Below are 18776 nucleotides of genomic sequence, written 5' to 3' on the forward strand. Positions count from 1 at the left end.
ATTGCCCAAGAGTAGAGATGGCACCTTAGGCAGCATAACTGCCGAGTCAGGCCCACTAGCCAGGCTGCCTGTTGAGGAGATGGATGGATCCAGTTACCTCAGGCCTTCCCATTAAATTCTGGACTCGGCTGATTCCTTTTCTAATTCTGTTGTCACCAAGTAGCCTTCGATTCTGTGATTGTGCTTCAGTGTGCCACGGAGGCCTGTCCCCACAGAAGGTAATTCTCTGCTTGTGTAGACACAGATGCCCTGTGTGTAGAACAGATGTATTTCTCATTGTCAAGTAATAATTTGGCATTCTGATGTTTGATCAATCCTGTGATATTGCTCAAGTGAGACTGCCACAACAGGAAGACGTGAGTTCTCGCTTGGTGAGGAAGAGTATGATTTCTGAGCCTAGGAGGCTGGGGACTAGCTTGCTAGTCATTGGCCATTGCCCAGACTGTACCCTCTACATCTCAGGTGGCATATGGCCTTTGGCATTTTTAGAATTTCTGTAAAGTCCCCTTTTTCTTGTTTTCAACTTCTTGCATTTGTTTTGTTTTGTTTTGTTTTGTTTGGGCCTGTGTGATCTTAGTTCCCCAAGTAGGGATTGGACCTGTACCCTCGGCAGTGAAAGCGAGGAGTCCTAACCGTTATTTCCTCTCCCCACATATACGATAAGCTTTTGGAGGACAGGGGCCACGCAGTGTCCTTCCTATGGTAGACAATAATGGTGTTCAACGGAAGAGAGATGAGGCGTTATGTCAATTCCACAGTGAGGAATAATTCAACCGAATATTTATTTGAAGTAGGATAGAGTCCAGCAATAGGCCCCTGTGTTCTTAAGACTTTTGAAATGTCATGTTTTACTATTGCAATCAGCGGAAGAAAATGAATAAATGGTGATAGAATAGCTGCCTAAGTATTTGGGGGGTAAATAGCAGATCCCCATGTTTCATCTTAAATAAACATATATCCATAAATGTGAAAAAAGACCACATAAAGGTATTAGAAGAAAATAAAAGCAATATTTCTATAATCTTCTGGTGGGAAAGAGCCTTCAGAGCCTGATGCCACAAGCAGAGCCTTTGATATATTCCACCATCTTGTCTGTGACACCAGCTTAGCACTGATTCATGCCGAGCATAAGATGAAGAGTTTTCCATATATTGTCTGATTTAAAGCCCACAGTCCTGTGAGGATGATATTACTATCCCTCCCTCATAGATGAAGGAGATCAGTGTAAGGCCCCAGCGGCCAAACCCAAAGCAGAAGGCAGTTTCACCCGACTGCAAAGCTGGTGCTCCCTACTCCACTCTTTTGTCTTGTCTCCTTAGAGACAAAAACACTGGAAATATTCGAAACACTGAAATTCAATGAAAGCCAGTATTTCTTTACCATAAAGAGTTTTTGTTTGTTTGTTTCGAAGTGGTGGGGTTTGGCCATGCTGTGCAGCTTGCAGGATCTTAGTCCCTTGACAAGGGATTGAACCTCGGGCCACAGCAGTGAAAGAGCCACGCCCTAACCAGTGGACCACCAGGGAACTCCCAAGAGTTTTATAAGTCAACAAGAAGCAGACAAACAGTCCAGGGGAAAAGGGGGCAAGGGCTGTGAAGAGTAGGAGGTGTGTTGACAGTCTGCCACCATATCTGCCTGTCGTCTCCTCATGGCTCATGTGGGGTGGGTTTTGTTAGCCAGGCCTTTGTCACCTCGTGACGTAAAAACCATCTCTAATATTTTCTTCAAGTACTTTTATAATCTGTCCAGAATTTGTTGTATTTGTTTGTTCGTGTGGTTGAGGTAGGGGATCTAACTTTTTCCCCCTACATGAAGATCTGATTCTTTTCAAATCTTTCACTGAATGGTTTATTCTTTCTTCCCTGGTCTAATATGCTATCTTCATCTGGATGCTGTTCTGTGATCCAGTTATCTTGTCCTGTACCAGTACTGATATCACACTGCTTAATTCCAGTTGCTCTATAACATATTTTATATCTGGTAGGGCAAGGTCCTACTCTTTGACCTTCTTTTGCATACATCTCATAACTATTCTTACATATATTCTCTACCAAATGTCAGCTGGCCAGGTTTTATTTAAAAATTATTTTGGCTATAAAATGGATTGCATTGAATTTTTAGTTTCATTTGAAGAGAATTGACCTCTTTACAACATTCTAGGAGGATGGTATCTCATGCCATGTAAGTACTTCTTAACGTCCTTCAAAAAAGTTTTAATATTTTCATCACATAGGTCTTACAAATTTGTGGCTAAATTTATTCCTAGGTGCTTTATGCATTTGTATTGATATAGTGAACGGGAGGTTCCTTCTGTTTTTTAGTTAGTTAGTTGTGTTCTATGGGAAAGCTATTGAGGCTAATATGTTGATCTCTTGATTTTGTATGGAGCCATCTTACTCATGTTACTTCCAATAAAATTTCAGTTGATTCTTTTGGTCTTTTTGGGTCCCTTGTTTCATATGCAGATATGTTTGTCTCTTCTTTCCAATACTTCGTTTTTCTTATCGTACTGATTAAGACCTCCTCCACAGTGCTCAATAGTAGCAGTAATGATTGGGCATCCTACTCTTGTTCTTGACTTTAGAACAATGCTTAGGTTTCTGCCAGATACTTTTATTTTCTTTTCCTACTTCTGAGAGTTTTTATTAGGAATTATCTGTTGAACATTATCTAAAACAGTCAATAAAATATATCGCCAGCTGCATGCAAGACCCTAAGTTAGGTACTGTGGAAGAGTCAAAGGATTCTTAAACAGGGTAGAATTCCTTTCCTTGAAAGAGTTATCATCTTACTGGATAGATAAGATTTAAAGTCAAAAGGAATGAATAAGGATTTGGAAATAGTTGTAATGGATAATCATGATCCTGTTTTCTTTCAAAACAGATTTCTTCTCCTAGAATTGCAAAAGAGGAAGATAGAAAAAGAAGCAGAAGGTAAATATTGGTCTTTGAAAGCAGAAATTTACAACTAGAGGAGAACTTAGAACTCATCTATTTCAGTTTCCTCAGCAAAGGCAGGAAGAACGCTTGATTACCCTAATGGTTTACCCTAGTTTATTTCTCAGCAGAATTAGCTCCGCAGCCCAAGCTGAGTTAGAACAGGACTGGCACACATTCATCTGCTCTCACTAGTCCTTTAAGGAAAGAGGGTGGACGGGGAGAGGTTTTGGTTGTACCTGTTCCTGCTGGGCGGATGCCTGGCTCCCAGGCATCAGGCCAGGCCAGAGGCCTTCTAGGAGGCTCTGGGGTAGGGAGGGCCTCATGGTTGTGGATTTAGGGGCTGGCCTCACTCAAAGCTGACGAAAGGTAGAACATATGAGTCCCTTCTGGAAAGTGGCAAGAAAACTTCCCTTCTCATCCTACTGTTTTTCAGGCCCCTACTCTCTATTCCCTTTATCCAAACCTCATAGAATTTTAACCGGGAGAAACTTTAGACAGTAGTTTGTCTCTTCCTTTTGTAATAAGGAACTGGAGAAAGAGAAAGGGAAACTACCTTGCCCCATGGTCATACTGCTGGTGATTACCAAGAAGAAGATGGTCCCTTTCCACTGAGGACTTCTCCACTGATCACACACTGTGCTTGGGCTGTGAGCTACGTTTTAGGTCACAGTTGAGTAGACACATACTATATGGACATAAGTAGTTTCTGAAACAAACTTATTGTGCACTGTGATTTTTTTCTCTTCTATTTGTATTCAAAAAGAGTATTTTGTGCTTCCCTGCTGGTCGTGGCCTTTAAACGGATTCCACAATTCACTGACACCTGAGTGACAGCCTGCAGAGTGAAAGTCAGAGAGCTATAGATGACTTTGCTCGTTGGGTTCAGGTGTTTACTTGGTGTGATTCAACGTATAGGATAGAGCAGCCAGGAAAATAAAATCACCTTCTCCCCACACCCACACCCGCAGCAAATGCTGCATGTGCGACTAAGTCCGAAGCGGACTGGTGTGAAGCGCGTCTAAGGGAGTAACAAGTTTCTGCCCAGTGCCGTTGTGCAAGTGTTTTCACTGCACGAGGGCAGTTGGCCAAGGGCAAAGAAAGGTGAACGGGGCTGAAAATCCTGCCTATGCTCCATGCTAAGCCACATACAAATGTCTCTCCAGAGACACTTGGGGTCCATTTTGGACAGACACAGAGAACTTCTGGAAGGCCAGCATGCATGCAATGATTTTCATGATCCCGGGTCTGTGGTGATTTTGCTCATTGTGATTATGGACTGAGGTCCCCATTTAGTCCTAATGAAAGCAGAGATAACACATTGTGAGAGAGATGAAAAGTGACATGCAACACTAACAGTGTGTGTTTTCCTCCAAGGGGCTTTTTTGGATTTCTGCTGCGTAAGAGAAGCTCAGGGGAAAGTGAGAGTCAGGTAGATGTGAGGAGGATAAAGTACTGTGGCCAGAGAAAGCAGGGGAGATGCAGAATTAATATTTCCCTTTCTGTGTTCTAGGAGGGCTTTTTCGGGAGAAGGCGGCCACTTTGGCTTAGGGGTATGTATAGGCCTCTCAGCGCCACACGCAAGGAACACATGACCCAAAAGCTACACGACAGGGAGTCTTCTGCTGAGGATGAGATATTTCTGCATCCCAGCAGGAGGCCCAAACTCGTCATCCAGAGCTCACTGAGGAGGCTGAATCTTTACTTCATCAAGAGGCCCCTGCTCAGCATCCACAGACCCCTGAGGACGTTGAATCTTTTTCACCCCAGGCAGAGGCCCAGGCTCAGCATGCAGAGCCCACTGTGGAGGTAGAACCACCTCCACTTCCGCAGGAGGCTCCATCTCAGCCTTCAGAGGCCCCTGAGGAACTAGAAACTTCAAGTCCTCAGGAGGCCCTCGCCCGGCCTTTGGAGACACTTAAGGAGGTTGTAGTTTGACCATGTGTTCATCATGGGGTAAATGAAGCTCAGCAGTCACACTTGTACAAGGTCACTGTTAAATCTCTGGCTCTGGCACTTCCCATAAATCCACAGGTCACTAAAGAGGTTGAACCTTCTCCAGTCCAGCAGAAGACCCCACCTCAGCCTCCAGAGCTCCTTAAGGAAGTTGTAGCTCAGTCTCCATTGTATCCCGAGGTGACAGTTCCAGCACAGAGCAGGATCATGCTGAGCATCCAACATCCCCCAGGATCAAGAGCAGTGGTTCTCAACCAGGGTGAGTTTGCACACAGGTGACACTTGGTAGTGTCTGGCGACAGTTTTGCTTGTCAGAACTGTATACGCTACTGGCATCTAGTGGACAGAGACCAGAGATGCTACTAAACATCCAACAGTGTACAGGGGAGCCTCCCACAGCAAAGAATCATCCAGCCCAAACTGTCAATAGTGCTGCCTAGCTAGAGAAATAAAGATCACTTAACACAAGTATTTAATGAGCATTTAGTATTTTGTATCTAATGCACCACATATATAATCATGAAAGTATAAATCATAATATCTCCCACAGTGAGATTTCTTTAGTGTATGGAGGGAGTAGTGATGTTACGTTTCATCATATATAAATGAGAATTATTGCCAATGGATAAATGTTCTGAAAGAATATCTGTTTTTCTAATTCTTTTGCTCGTGTCTTTTTTTGTAGAAATCTTGGTTGCAATTTACTCACAGAACTGAGCTTTGGAACGTTTCAGGCCTGGCATGGAATGCAGTTTTTACACAAGTTGTAAGTGAAATAGAAGATGAATACATGTAAACAACTGTGTGTAAAAGCAATCATGCAGTTATTGGTTAGCTGGGTGTAAGTAAGCCCAGTATGAATTCTGGAAAGTATGTCTTGAGAGCCATTTATTTTTTTTTTTCAAATGAGGAAACTAAGGTACAAAGAGGCCAAGAGACTTGTTTAACTCATATATATGAAAGGCTCTGCTTTCCATAGTACTGATCTTTGGCATGGTCAATTAAAGGCACCAAACAAAAACACTCAGATTAGCATTGTCATGGAATCCCACGGATGCCTCTCCAATATGAGAATGGTCCAGGAACTTCCACTTTTGAATTTCACTTTGATTCCTTTTCATGTGCAAAGTTCCTAACTGCTTAAAATGTATGCAACACAGAGCTGCAGAGAACTAAGTTGAGCAGGGTGTGGTTCAGTGGGTGTGGGTGCTTCCCCAACCATCATTAGCTCTTTTAAATGGTAAAGCAGAAAGAATTCCTGAACACCCACCACAGGGCTCTCCCCAGCCACCCAGAACATTATTTTTCAAAAAAGCATATATTGCTGAAGTGAATTATCGGTGGCCAATAGGAACCTTTGAGGTATGGAAAAAGACGTTGTTTGTGTTCAGCTGTAGTGTGAAAAATATAAAGAAAAGACTTTGCTGTGGCCTAATTCAATATGTTTTCTTTGCTGACTACTCTTCAATAAGAAGTGTGGGTTTTCCACCCCTTCAGCTCAAAACTTCTCTGATTTCTCATGGCACAAGGAAATGATAGTGGGTACGTTCAGTGGCCCGAAGGCGATTTTAGACTCAAGGGAAAGAGCTCTTCTACACCTGGCTTTGGAAAAGACTCTCTTACCTGTCTTGTGGTTCAGAAATCCAGCTTCACACAGTTCCCACATTTTGGCTTAATGAAGGTGTTGAGGCTGTGTCTGGAGCTGGGTTAACAATTCCTGCAGATGCCTATCTTTAGCGGCCTCCTTCCTTTCCCTTGTTGGTTTGCTGACGCCTACCTTGGGGAGAGAGCACCGAGGGTCGGTTTTTCTTCTGTTAGCACACCGGAGAGCAGGCTCGTGAGGTCCCTTCCCCAGGAGGTTTTAGTAGCGTCAGTACAACGTCTGAAACTCACCAACTTTCCTAAACATCCCAGAACACCAAGAGTTCCTTATAAGAATCAGAGTTTCACTATAGTTATGTAGGCAACACAGGACAATACATTGTGGAAATAAATAAATAAATCACAGTTTAAAAATTAATGAATTCATTCCAAAACATTCACTGAGTGCCTTGCCCACTGTCTGTGAACACTCTACTAAGTGCTGGGGATACAAAGACGCATAGGGCAGGGACTTTGTCCCCAAGAAGCTTTCATACTGGAAGGAGAAATATGGATGTTGATGGGAAAACATATATGAGAGCCATTCTAGCATCTATGCAGCAGGGTAACAAGGTGAGGGAGGGGGGTGATGAAGTAGAAAACGGGTGGTAGGTTAGAAAAGATTTGTAATGGAAGAGGCACCAACTTGTTCCTTTGGAATTTGTGCTCCTCTTAAATGACAGAAAAAGGTAGTGAAAGAATCAGAACTGTCTGGTGTTGTAAATAAATTAGTACTGTACTCCGAAGACTCATTCACAGTTACTTTCAAAAGATTGTCACAGTATAGTAAGTCTTTGTTTTGGACTAAGTCTTTCTAATAGACAAAGCTAATTTGCTTTAGGAAACATTTGCCATGGTGAGATATAAACTTTATTGCATCTCTTACCAAAGGCAAGCCACCAAGGGAAGATGCCACCCTCGAGTTAAACCATTTTACTACCTATAATGACATATTACTGGGGTGTTTATAAGTTGCTTGCATTAAATAAGTTTGGAAAAGGGCCCCAGCTGAGGTGGATTTATCCTGAATTCAATGAACCTTAGGCTTCAGGGCTCCTCACTTGCATAGGTCCCTTCCAAGGTCTTGAGAGGGGTCCTAGCGATTTTTCTATTTATAACTTTGCCTGTTTTTATTAGCTAGGATTTCCCAAAGTAGATGAGGTTCAGGCCCCACAAATCCTTGATTCATCACCGGGTGTCAGGTAATTATAAGTCAGTAGGTTTCTTGAATGAAGCCTCTATGTTATTGAGAAATATCAGGTGAAGTGGTTAGCAGTGTGGTAGTCTATTTTAAATCCGAAATCTACCTCAAAGATGAGCCAGGAGCTTATTAATAAAGTACCACTTTTTGAATGGTGGTAGTCATCATATCTCTTTCAGATAAAATCAGGAATGAAATATACTATGGAAAACCGGCAGTGGTTGATAATCCTAAATGTTAAGTATGCTTTTTTTCTCTGACTCTAAAGTGTTTCTCCTTCATTCACCTATGCAGGTCCAGACTGATGGCTTATGTTTAAAAATTCTTTTAGTCACTTCATTGGATCTAACAATACAAGCTCCATGATTTTAGAAACTGAAGGACTCTACAATGTAGAAAGGCTATATAACTTAAGCAGACAGAGCACATTCACATGCTGGCTTGTCCGTGGTACATCAATATTGTACCAAGAACATAAGCACGAAGAGAGAATAAGAGGAAAATCAAAGCCTTATCCCTATTGAATTATTTACCCCATTGTTGAGAATATCAGTGTGGGAGGTGTGTCCACACTATGAAGGCAAATTGAGCTGCGGTCACAGAGCCGCCCTAATGCTCCCCCAGTCAGCTAGCTTTGGTTTCCTTTACATAGCTATGTACACACAAAAGCTTACACACTTGAGGGTGTTGTCCTCACTTTTTGCTATGTACTAGAATCCTGGCAGCTTCTCAGATTTAGAAAGGCATAAACACTAAAAGCAAAAATAACTTGGGTCTGCCCTTTGGGGTGATTCAGGGTGGCTGTTTTATTTGTAATAGTTCAAAATTTTGCGATTGTCACACCTAGCAACTACTACACTTTTCTTCTCCCCACTGCATCTTATTCTTCCCACCTGTAGTATTTTCTCCCATTCTATATGTTTATTCACTTTCTTGATAGTGTCCTTTGAAGCACAAACTTTTTAGTTTTTATAAAATCCAATTCATCTATTTTTCCTTTGGTTGTTTGTGCTTCTGGTATCTTATCTAAGAAACTGTTGTCTAAGGCAAGGTCATAAAGATTTACTCCTGTGTTTTCTTCTAAGAGTTTTATAGCCTTAGCTCTTACATTTGGATATTTGATCCATTTGGAGTTAATTTTCATATACGGTGTGAACCTTCATTATTTTGTGTGTGGATGTACAGTTGTCCCAGCATCATTTGAAAAGACTGTTCTTTCCACGTTGAATTGTTTTGGCACCCTTGTTGAAAATCAATAGACCATAAATATGAGGGTTTATTGCTATATTGTCAATTCTGTTCCATTGATTTACATGTCTGTTCTTATTCCAGTACCACACTGTGATTGCAGTAGCTTTGAACTGAGTTTTGAAACCAGGATGTGTGAGTCCTCCCACTTTGTTCTTTACCGACATTGTTTTGGTTATTCTGTTTCCTCGAATTGCCATAGGAATTTTAGAAACAGCTTGGCAATTTCTGGAAAGAAGTCAGCTGGGATTTTGATAGGAATTGCAATGGAACCATAGGTCGATTTGGGAAGTAGTGAAATTTTCATAAGATTATCTTCCAGTCCATGAATCCAGCAGGTCTTTATACTTATTTAGATCTTCTTCAATTTCTTTCAACAGTTTTGTACTTTTCAGTGTGAATCTTGCACTTACTTGGTAAAATTTTCCCCTAAGTATTATATTTGTTTTGATGCTGTTCCACATGGAATTGTTTTCTAAATTCCATTTTTCGATTACTCATTGCTGGTGTGTAGAAATGATATTGATCTTATATCCTACAACCTTGCTGAACTCATTTATTAATGCTAACAGTTATTCTCCTAGATGCCCAGGAATATGTCTTGTGGTCTTCCAGTTTCCCAGGAATACATTGGAATATTTCAAAGTGTCTGTGCACATCTCATTCCTCAGCTTTTCTTTTAAAGCTTTGCGGTTGGGTTGTTTTTTGCCCCAAACTGTTATCCATTGCCTCATGCCACCGCCATGTTAAAATATTTGCTTGAAAATGTTTTCCAGAAATGCCACCTGAGCAGAGGCTTTTCTCACTAGACAGCCCTCAGTCAGGTCAAAGGCAAGCCTTTCAAGTGAGGTCTTCCAGGGGACCACCAGACATGTAAAACAATGACAGTTCTTTGGGAATGAGGCTTTGAAGGACCTCTCAGTCCATGCTGCTCGTTCTGGTACCAGGGATGTGGGCTGTTTTTCAAGGCTACCACTGGCATGGAGACCAAAGGTCGAGGGCAAGTTAAAGCAACACAAATCTCATTGTTCTTACAGAAATTAATTTGTTTTCCTTGAATAAATTGCTCCCCCATTTACTGCCAGCATGTTGGTTAAATTTCCAGAGTTCAGAAGAAGTTGATTCTGACCATTTTTGCCAGTTTTGTTGTTGTTGTTATTGTTCCTTCTATGCAGGGATGAATTTTCAGATGTCCTTCCTCCATCATTTTTCCTGATTTTCCTGCAATTTAAAAAAAAAATCTATAAAGTCTCAATGGCCATAGGCTAATTAAATATTTATCACAAGAGATGATTAAGGAAAAAATAAATAAAAAGAGAAATAAATAAATAAATAAATAAAAAGAGAAAATATAATTCTCATAGAGGCTTTCCCAGATGGGTAGATGAAGTTTGAAAAGGTATTTCTATATTTAGTGCTGTCAAAATTAAGGTTAAAGTAACAGATGTTTCAAAAAAAAAAAAAAACCTTTTTTTTTTCATTCAGGTTAAACACAGGCTTTAGAGTCAGAACTGAGTTCAAATTCCAGCTCTGCTTCTTACGAGCTTGATGACTTAAGACAAGTTATGTAACTCCTCTGTGCCTCAGTTTCCTCATTTGTACAATTGTGTAATATATATATCACATAAGGTTACTGTGAGGATGAAATGTTAAATGCTGATCACATATGCATGGCAACCCAAAAGATATTAGTTTTGATAATTATCTTTATAATATTCTGCAAAAGTACACTAATAATTCTTGAGTAGAGTTAACCTTAAGTCAGATATTCTCTTCTTTCTTCCTGTTTCTTTTCTGGTTTTTTTTCCCCCTTATTTGTTTTAAAGAACTAAGGGGAAAAAAAAAGAAAGAAAGAAAGAACTATGAAGAAAATCTATTCCAACATTTTGGAATAAAATTTTATTCCCCAAAATTGATTTGTTTATTTTATTGATATATAAACAAAATGTTATTTATTTATTCAGCAAACATTTATTAAATGCCTAGTAAATACTAGGCACTATGTCAGGCACAGGAATAATAATGGCAATAAAGTGTGGTCCCTGCTCTCAAGTTGCTGACAATCTAGGAGAGTGACAAGTAAACAGTTGATTACATACACAGTAACAAAGGCTATGGCACAAGAATACACACGGGACTATGTGATGAGAGTATGGCTTTCACCAGTTGCTCTTGGATTTATCTCTTCTTTGGCTCCAGAACTAAGGAATTAGCCTTATTTTTGTCTTTAGCTGAGTAGTTTAAATCATGAAATTTTTCAAAATTTGTAGAGATGAAAGAAAAACACCTTGAATTATGGAGGACACTAGAAATAGTACTTTTTTTACAGAGCAAGGGCTTCCTACCAGCATAGTCACTTCGAGGGTTTTTAACGTGAAAAGTACTTTGGCATATTTTTTCTTTGCTAGCCACTTTTTTTCTATTTTATTGTTTGTTTGTTTGCTTCTCTTCTCCACTTTATCATCTAGAGACCGGGGTAGCTCCCAGTGAAAGAGTGTTTTACAGATTCTAAGGGTGATATATAGGTAAAGACATAAAATGATATTTTTAACCTTCAAGTTCCATACCAAAAAAAATGAATATAAACTTTCATGGAAGTAATTGAAAATGCAGATAATTTTAATTCCATTCCATTTTTCAGAATTCTCAATCGTAATCCTTTGCCAACAGTTGAAGATTCTGGTCTTTTTAAAGTGCCAGCGTTAAACTCTTTGTAAGTATTGTAAGAGTTTCATGGCTCATGAGATAATTTCTGCTCCTTTTTACTTTCGTCAAAAATTGAGTACTTTGGCTAAACAGTCATAATTTAGATTTTAACTGGGTTATTGAAAATAAGAGTTATTGGCAAAGAAAAGGATTAAGAAAGAATATATATGGGTAAGAGAGCCAGCAGAGGATGAGAACAGTGTTGAAGAACACATATAGATATGGAACATGAAGATGCATATAGGAATAGTATTTATCCAAGAAAGCAAAAAGGAATAAGGGGTACATTATTTTTTTTTAAAAAAAGAGTGATCAAAAGAGGTAGATGCAATTGAAAATGAGAAGTGAGGATCATAGAAAATGATTGTACTGTTCAGCACCAAGGTCATTAATTTGATGATGCAAATTTAAATTTCTTCCAAAAGAGCTCTTTGGCATTATCATCTATGGCAAGTAAGAAGCCAAAGTGGAAGTAATCACATGTTAAGTATCTTCTTCAGTTTAGAAATTTTGTCTTTGGGTTTTATATCATGCATGTTTGGGCTTCTCCTTCAGAGACATGGGAACAGCACAAGTGTCACTTACCGCAATGGAAAGCATCCTCATGATGACCCTTGAATTGGAAACACTGTAAGTTGATTTTTCTTACATTGATTTTCACTCAATTGTATTTTTAGGTTTGTTTGATTATCTTCTTAAGTCAGGTTTATTTATGTATAATTTTCGTTTAACAAAATGCACTCTTTTTAAATATACAGTGTGATGTGTTTTGACAAACGTATAGTTCTGTAGCCACCACCACATTTGAGGTAAAGAAAACTTCTGCACTCCCAAAAGACCCCCCATGTCCCTCTGTAGTCAATCCATCCTCCTGTCACTACCAGCCTCTGGCAACCACCAATCTGATTTTTGTCCGTATAATGTTGCCTTTTCCAGAATATTTGATAAGTGAAATCATGTGGTATGTAGCTTTCTGTTTTTGGCTTCTTTCACTTAGCCAGTCTCTTTGGAGATTCATCTGTTTTGTTGCACCTGTCAGTAGCTCATTCCTTTTGAGCGCTGAGCAGTATTCTAGTTGTGTGGATACACAGTTTGTTTACGCATTCATCGTTCGATGCACATTTGAGTTTCTTCTTGTTTTTTGGCTATTATGAACAAAGCCTCTGAAAACACTCACATGTGTGTGTGAACATATGTCTTGTGTGAGCATATGTTTTCATTTCTTTGGGGTAAAATACCTCAGGGTGGGATTGCTTCATCATATGCTAAGTGCCTATTGAACTTTTTAAGAAACTGCTGAACTGTTTTCTAAAGTGCCTGTGCCATGTTGCTTTCACACAAGCAGTCTATGAGAGTTGCAGATGACCTACATCTTCACCTGATGCTTATATTTGTTTTTTTAAAAAATTTTAGCCTTTCTTGTAGGTGTGTAGTTGAATCTCGTGGTTTTTGCCACATTTTGCATTTCTGTAAAAGCTGATGATGTTGAGTGTCTATTCATGTGCAAATATCCTTTTAAATGAAGTGTCTGTTCAAATCCATTTTTTAATTGGATATTTTTATTGAGATTTAAGAGTGCTTTAAATAAAAGGCAAATGGAAAAAGTCCTTGCTCTCAGATATGTGTTTAGTAAATATCGTCTCCCAGATTGTGACTTATCTTCATTATATTAAAATGTCTCTGAAAACTAGAAGTGTTAAATTTTTGATGAACCCTAATTTAGCAATTTTTCTTAATTTTTCATATTAATTTAATTTATTTATTTGGTTGTGCTGGTCTTAGTTGCGGCAGATGAGCCCCTTAGTTGCGGCTCATGGGCTTCTTAGATCTGGCATGTGAACTCATAGTTGAGGCATGCATGTGGGACCTAGTTCCCTGACCAGGGATCGAACCCGGGCCCCCAGCATTGGGAACTCGGAGTCTTAACCACCAGGGAAGTCCCTTAGCAATTTTTCTTAGATGGTTCCTGCTTTTTTGCGTCTTAATCTAAGAAATCTTTCTCTGAGACCCCACTGTCTAACCCCAAATCACAGAGATTTTCTCCTACGTTTTCTTCCAGACGTTGTATAGCTACATTTAGGTCTATGATTCAGTTTGAGTTAATTTTCATATATGTTGTGAGGGAAGTGTCAAGTTTTATTTCTTTGCAGTTTAAAAAACTATTTCTGTAGGACCCTATTGTGACAGTTTATTACACAACGTACTGCACCTTAAATTGTGCCTTCCCCCTTCCAATATGGCAAGCTAATACAAACTGTCTGTTACGCCAAGGCTAGTTGAGGGGATTGCGTGAGATTAGTATGCGGAAACGGCACTGCATTTAGCAGTCTGTTCCAACCGTCTTTGTCAGGTCACCTGACAAATGACTGTCTTCACCGTGCCATCACGCATTGGTCACTGCTCTAGCCTCATCTTCCTCAGCGTCCCACAGCATCTGCCACAATTGCGATCCCTCTCTTGTCAGCTAGATGCCCTCCTCTCTGGATATTAAAAATTATTTCCCTGTGTAACGACGATACTGTTAATACACAGTATTGAAGAAATTAAATTCCTACACAATCATATTACCTAATAAAGTGTTGCTATTCAAATTTCCCCAATTGTCTCTCTTATCTAATATCATTTCTTTTAACAGCTTTTTGAGGTATAATTGACATGCAGTAATCTGTGTTTACAGACACACTTACATACACACCATGAAGACATCACGAAAATCAAAATGTCCATCACCTCAGAAAGTTTCTTAATGTCTCTTTGTAATTCTTCCTTCCCATCGTTCCTTGCACTTGCCAATCGCCATGCAACCATTGATCTGCTTTCTGTTTGCATTTTCTAGAATTTTATGTAAATGGAATCATACAGTGTATACTTTTTTCTAACTGGCTTCTAACCCAGCATGATTATTTTAATCTTCATCCATATTGTTGTATATATCAGTAATTCATTTCTGTTTATTGCTGAAGAGCATTCCTTTATGTGGATGTACCACCATTTATGTATTGACCATTGATGGACTTTTGAGTTGTTTGAGTCTTTGTCTATTACAGATAAAGTTGCTATGAATATTTGTGTACAAGTCTTGTATGGATGTTTACTTCCATTTCTCCTGGGTAAATGCCTGCCTGTAGAATGGCTGCATCATTGGTAAGTGTATGTTTAAGTTTTTAAAAAATACCTATTTTCCATAGTGGTTTGATCATTTTACATCTCTACCAGCAGTGTATGAGAGCTGCATTTTCTTTATGTTGTGGCCAACATTTGCTATGCTCAGTATTTTTAATTTTAGATAGTTTAATAGGTGTGTAGTTGTATCTCACTGTAGCATCCCTAATGATTAATCATGTCAAACATCTTTTCATATGCTTATTTTCCATCTGTATATCTTTGAATCTTTTATCTATATTTTTCTGGAGTTTTGAGAGTTCTTTCTATAGTCTGGAAATTAGTCCTTTATCCAATAGGTAAGTTGCTAGGTATTTTCTCCCATTCTGTGACTCATCTTTTCGTTCACTCAGGAGTGTCTTTTGCAGGGCAGAAATTCTTAATTTCGATGGTGTCTAATTTATCTGTTTTTTTCTTTTATGCATTATGCTTTTGGTGTTGTATCTAAGAAATCTTGCCGAACTCAAGGTCATAAAATTTTTCACCTGTTTTGTTCTAGACGTTTTATAGTTTTATGTTTTACATTTAGATCTTTGAACCAATTTGAGTTCATTTCTGTATATGGTTTAGATGGAAGTTCATTTTTTTTTTCTTTTTGCACCTGGATATTCAGTTGTTCCAGCATCATTTGTTGAAAAGACTATCATTTCTCCACTGAAATGCCTTTGAACCTGAAAGTCAGTTCTCCACATCTCTCTACTTCAGAACTTTGTGTTCTGTTCCTTTGGTCTTTTTGTCTATCTTTACACTACTATCACAATGTCTTGAAGGTGTAGCTTCATAATCCTTGAAATCAGTTACTGTTAGTTCTTCAACTTTGTTCTTTCGCAAAGTTGTTTTAGTTACTCTAAATTTTATTTCCATATGAATTTTAGAATTGGCTTGTCAATGTCTATAGGAAAGCCTACTGGGGTTTTGATGTATAAATCGATTTGGGGAGAATTGATGTCTCAACAATATTGAATCTTCTGATCCATGAATACTTTATATCTCTCCATTTATTTAGGTCCTTCTTAATTTCCCCCGGCAACATTTTACAGTTTTCAGTGTGCAAGTCTTTTGTCAGATTTATTCTAAGTATTTTATATGTTGGATTCTTTTATAAGTAGCATTTTAAAACTTTGATCTCTGATTGTTTGTTGAGACAAATTCATCTTTTTGTATGTTGATCTTGTACCCTGCAAACTTGATAGACTCATTTATTAGTTCCAGTAGCATTTTCGTAGCTTCTGTCAGGTTTTCGACATAATCATGTTATCTGCAAATAAAGATAGTTTTACTTCTTCCTTTCCATTCTGAATGTGTCTTTTCTTTTTGTTGCCCTATTGCACTGGCTAGAACCTTCAGTGCCATGTCACATAGAAGCAATGAGAGCAGATATCCTTGCCTTGTTCCTGATCCTGGTGAGAAAGTACTTTGTCCTTCACCATTAAGTATGATGTTAGGTTTTTTGTAGAAGTCATTTATCAAGTTGAGGAAGTCTCCTTCCATTCCTAGTCTACTGAGGGCTGTTTTTTTTTTCTTTAATCAGGAATGTATGTTAGATGTTTTCATTCTTTTCCTGCATCTATTGCAGTGATTATATGATTTTTCCCTTCTTTTCTTAATTTTTTAATTTATTTTTGGTTGAATTGGGTCTTCATTGTTGTATGTATCCAGTATTCTTAATCTTTTATGTAGATCCATATTCCAATCTGGTGTCATTTTCCTTCTGCTTAAAAATACTTCTTTTAACATTTCTTATTGTGAAAGTCTACCAGCAATGAATTCTTTCAGCTTCTGTATGTCTGAGATAGTCTTTATTTTGCTTTTGTTTTGACAGATGTGGGTATAAAATTCTAGCTTGATAGAATTCAATTCACTACTTTAAAGATGTTATTCCACTGAGTTCTCGTTTACGATTTTTCAAGCACGAATTCTGCTGTCATTGTTATCTTTGTTCCTCTGCATGTAGTGTATAATTTTTTCCTCTGGCTCCTTTTAAATTCTTCTCTTTATTGCTGGTTTTGAGCAATTCGATTATTTTTTGTGCCTTGGTGTAGTTTTGTCCATGTTTCTTCTGCTGAAAGTTCATTGATCTTCTTGACTTTGAGGGTTTATAGTGTTTACCAATTTGGAAAAATTTTGGCTATTATTTCTTCAAATTTTTATATTTCTCCTCTCCTTCATGGACTCTAAGTACACATGTATTAGGCCACTTGAAGTTGTTGCACAAGTCACTGAGGCTCTATTCATTTTGTTGTTGTTTTGTTACTCCTTTTGTTTCATTTTGGATAGTTTCTGTTGCTATGCCTTAATGTTCACTGACCTTCTGCCGTGTCTAATTAGCCTTTAACCTCCTGCAATATCTTTTTCATTTAGACATTGTTTTTAATCTCTAGAAGCTCAATTTAGGTCTGTTTTACATTTTCCATGCCTACACTTAACATTTTCAGTGTTTAGTCTGGGTGTTTTAACATATGAAATACAGTTATAACAACTTTTCTTCATGTATAATAACCTTTTAAAAGTTCTTTTCTGCCAATTCTAACATCTGTATAGATTATGGGTTATTGTTGATTGATTGCCTTTTCTCCTCAGTATGGGTCATATTTTCCTACTTCTTTGCATGCTTGCATGCAATTTTTCATATGATCCCAGATATTGTGAGTTTTAGTTTATTGTGTGCTATGTATATTTATATTCCTGTAAAATGCCTGGGCTTTGTTTTGGGTGAAATTAGGTTACTCAAAACAATTGTATTCTTTTAGGTCTAGCTTTTAAGGTTCGTTGGGTAGGAGTCCAAGTAGCCTTTAGTCTGGAGCTCATTATTTGCAACTACTGAGACAAGTCCTTTCTGAGTATCATGAGGTTTTCCAGTCTGACTTGTAGGAACAGGTACTATTCCTACAACCCTGTGTGATATCCAGTTGTTCTTCTTATTAATCCTTTCATGTGGTTCTTTTCCTGGCATCAAGTTATTCCTCACACAAATGTATTGACCCATACTTTGTTGAATTCTCAAGAGATCCCTCTGCATATCTCCAGAGTTCTTTGTCTGTGCACTTCTTTTCTCTCTGATACTCTGCTTTGTGAACTCTAGTTACCTTGGTTTTCCCAGACCCTTATCTCCATTTTGTCTGTCAGGGAGCCCACTAGTCTCTGTCTGGACTTCTCTTCCCTGTACCATGACGTGGATACTCTCTCAGAGAAGTAAGGGCAATTATAGGGATCACTTCATTTATTTCCCATCTCCTCGGGAATCACTGAAATGTATTGCCTGAGGTTCAGTTTCTTGAAAACTGTTGTTTCATTATGTTCCATCTGATTTTTTTCTTGTTTCAGCTGGGAGGTTAAGTTGGCCCTTGTACTTCATCTTGGCCAGAAGCCAATAATATTCTTTAAGTCTGTTTTGTTTTGATACAGGATCCAATTAAAGATTAGGCATTGCATGTCATGTCTGTGTTTCCGTTAATCTAGAATTTTTCCCTACTATTTTTTTTGGTCTTTTAAGACATTGGCTTTTTTGAAGAGTCTAAGCCAGTTGTCTTGTAAATTGCCCCACAATCTGTATTTGTCTGTTTCCTCATTAGATTCAAAGTAAACATTTTGGGGAAGAATACTATATAGGTGATGTATTCTTCATACTTCATCACTTGAGGTGGCCCAGTGCTAAGTTTGATCACTTGGTTAAGGTGGTCTATTCCATATCTCTCCATTGTAAAGTTATTTTTCCCCTTGGTAATTGATAAATAATATGTGGGGTGATCCTTGGGATCAGTGGAGATCCTACTTTCAAACAACTCTTCACCCAACTGTGCATCAATGATAATCCTTGTCTGAATCGATTATTACATTGATAGTTGCAAAATAACACTTTCCTAATTCTATCCTTCCTTTTGCATTTATTAGCTGACATTATTCTATAAAGAAGAGCTCCCCCACTT

The 18776-nt window shown here is 38.5% G+C and overlaps 1 protein-coding gene across 1 annotated transcript in view; it reads left to right on the forward strand.

The window, feature by feature from the left end:
- The window catches only part of LOC132479145 (uncharacterized), a 302289-nt gene that overhangs the window by 251926 nt on the left and 31587 nt on the right, over window positions 1-18776 (forward strand). Inside the window, 7 exon segments of the mRNA XM_060082726.1 lie at window positions 2884-2933; window positions 4450-4588; window positions 4707-4862; window positions 4971-5167; window positions 5578-5658; window positions 11624-11695; window positions 12244-12318. Of these exon segments, the coding sequence (XP_059938709.1) occupies window positions 2884-2933; window positions 4450-4588; window positions 4707-4862; window positions 4971-5167; window positions 5578-5658; window positions 11624-11695; window positions 12244-12318 (770 nt within the window).

The sequence above is a fragment of the Mesoplodon densirostris genome, chromosome 18 (assembly GCF_025265405.1).
Source record: "Mesoplodon densirostris isolate mMesDen1 chromosome 18, mMesDen1 primary haplotype, whole genome shotgun sequence".
Lineage (NCBI taxonomy): Eukaryota > Metazoa > Chordata > Mammalia > Artiodactyla > Ziphiidae > Mesoplodon > Mesoplodon densirostris.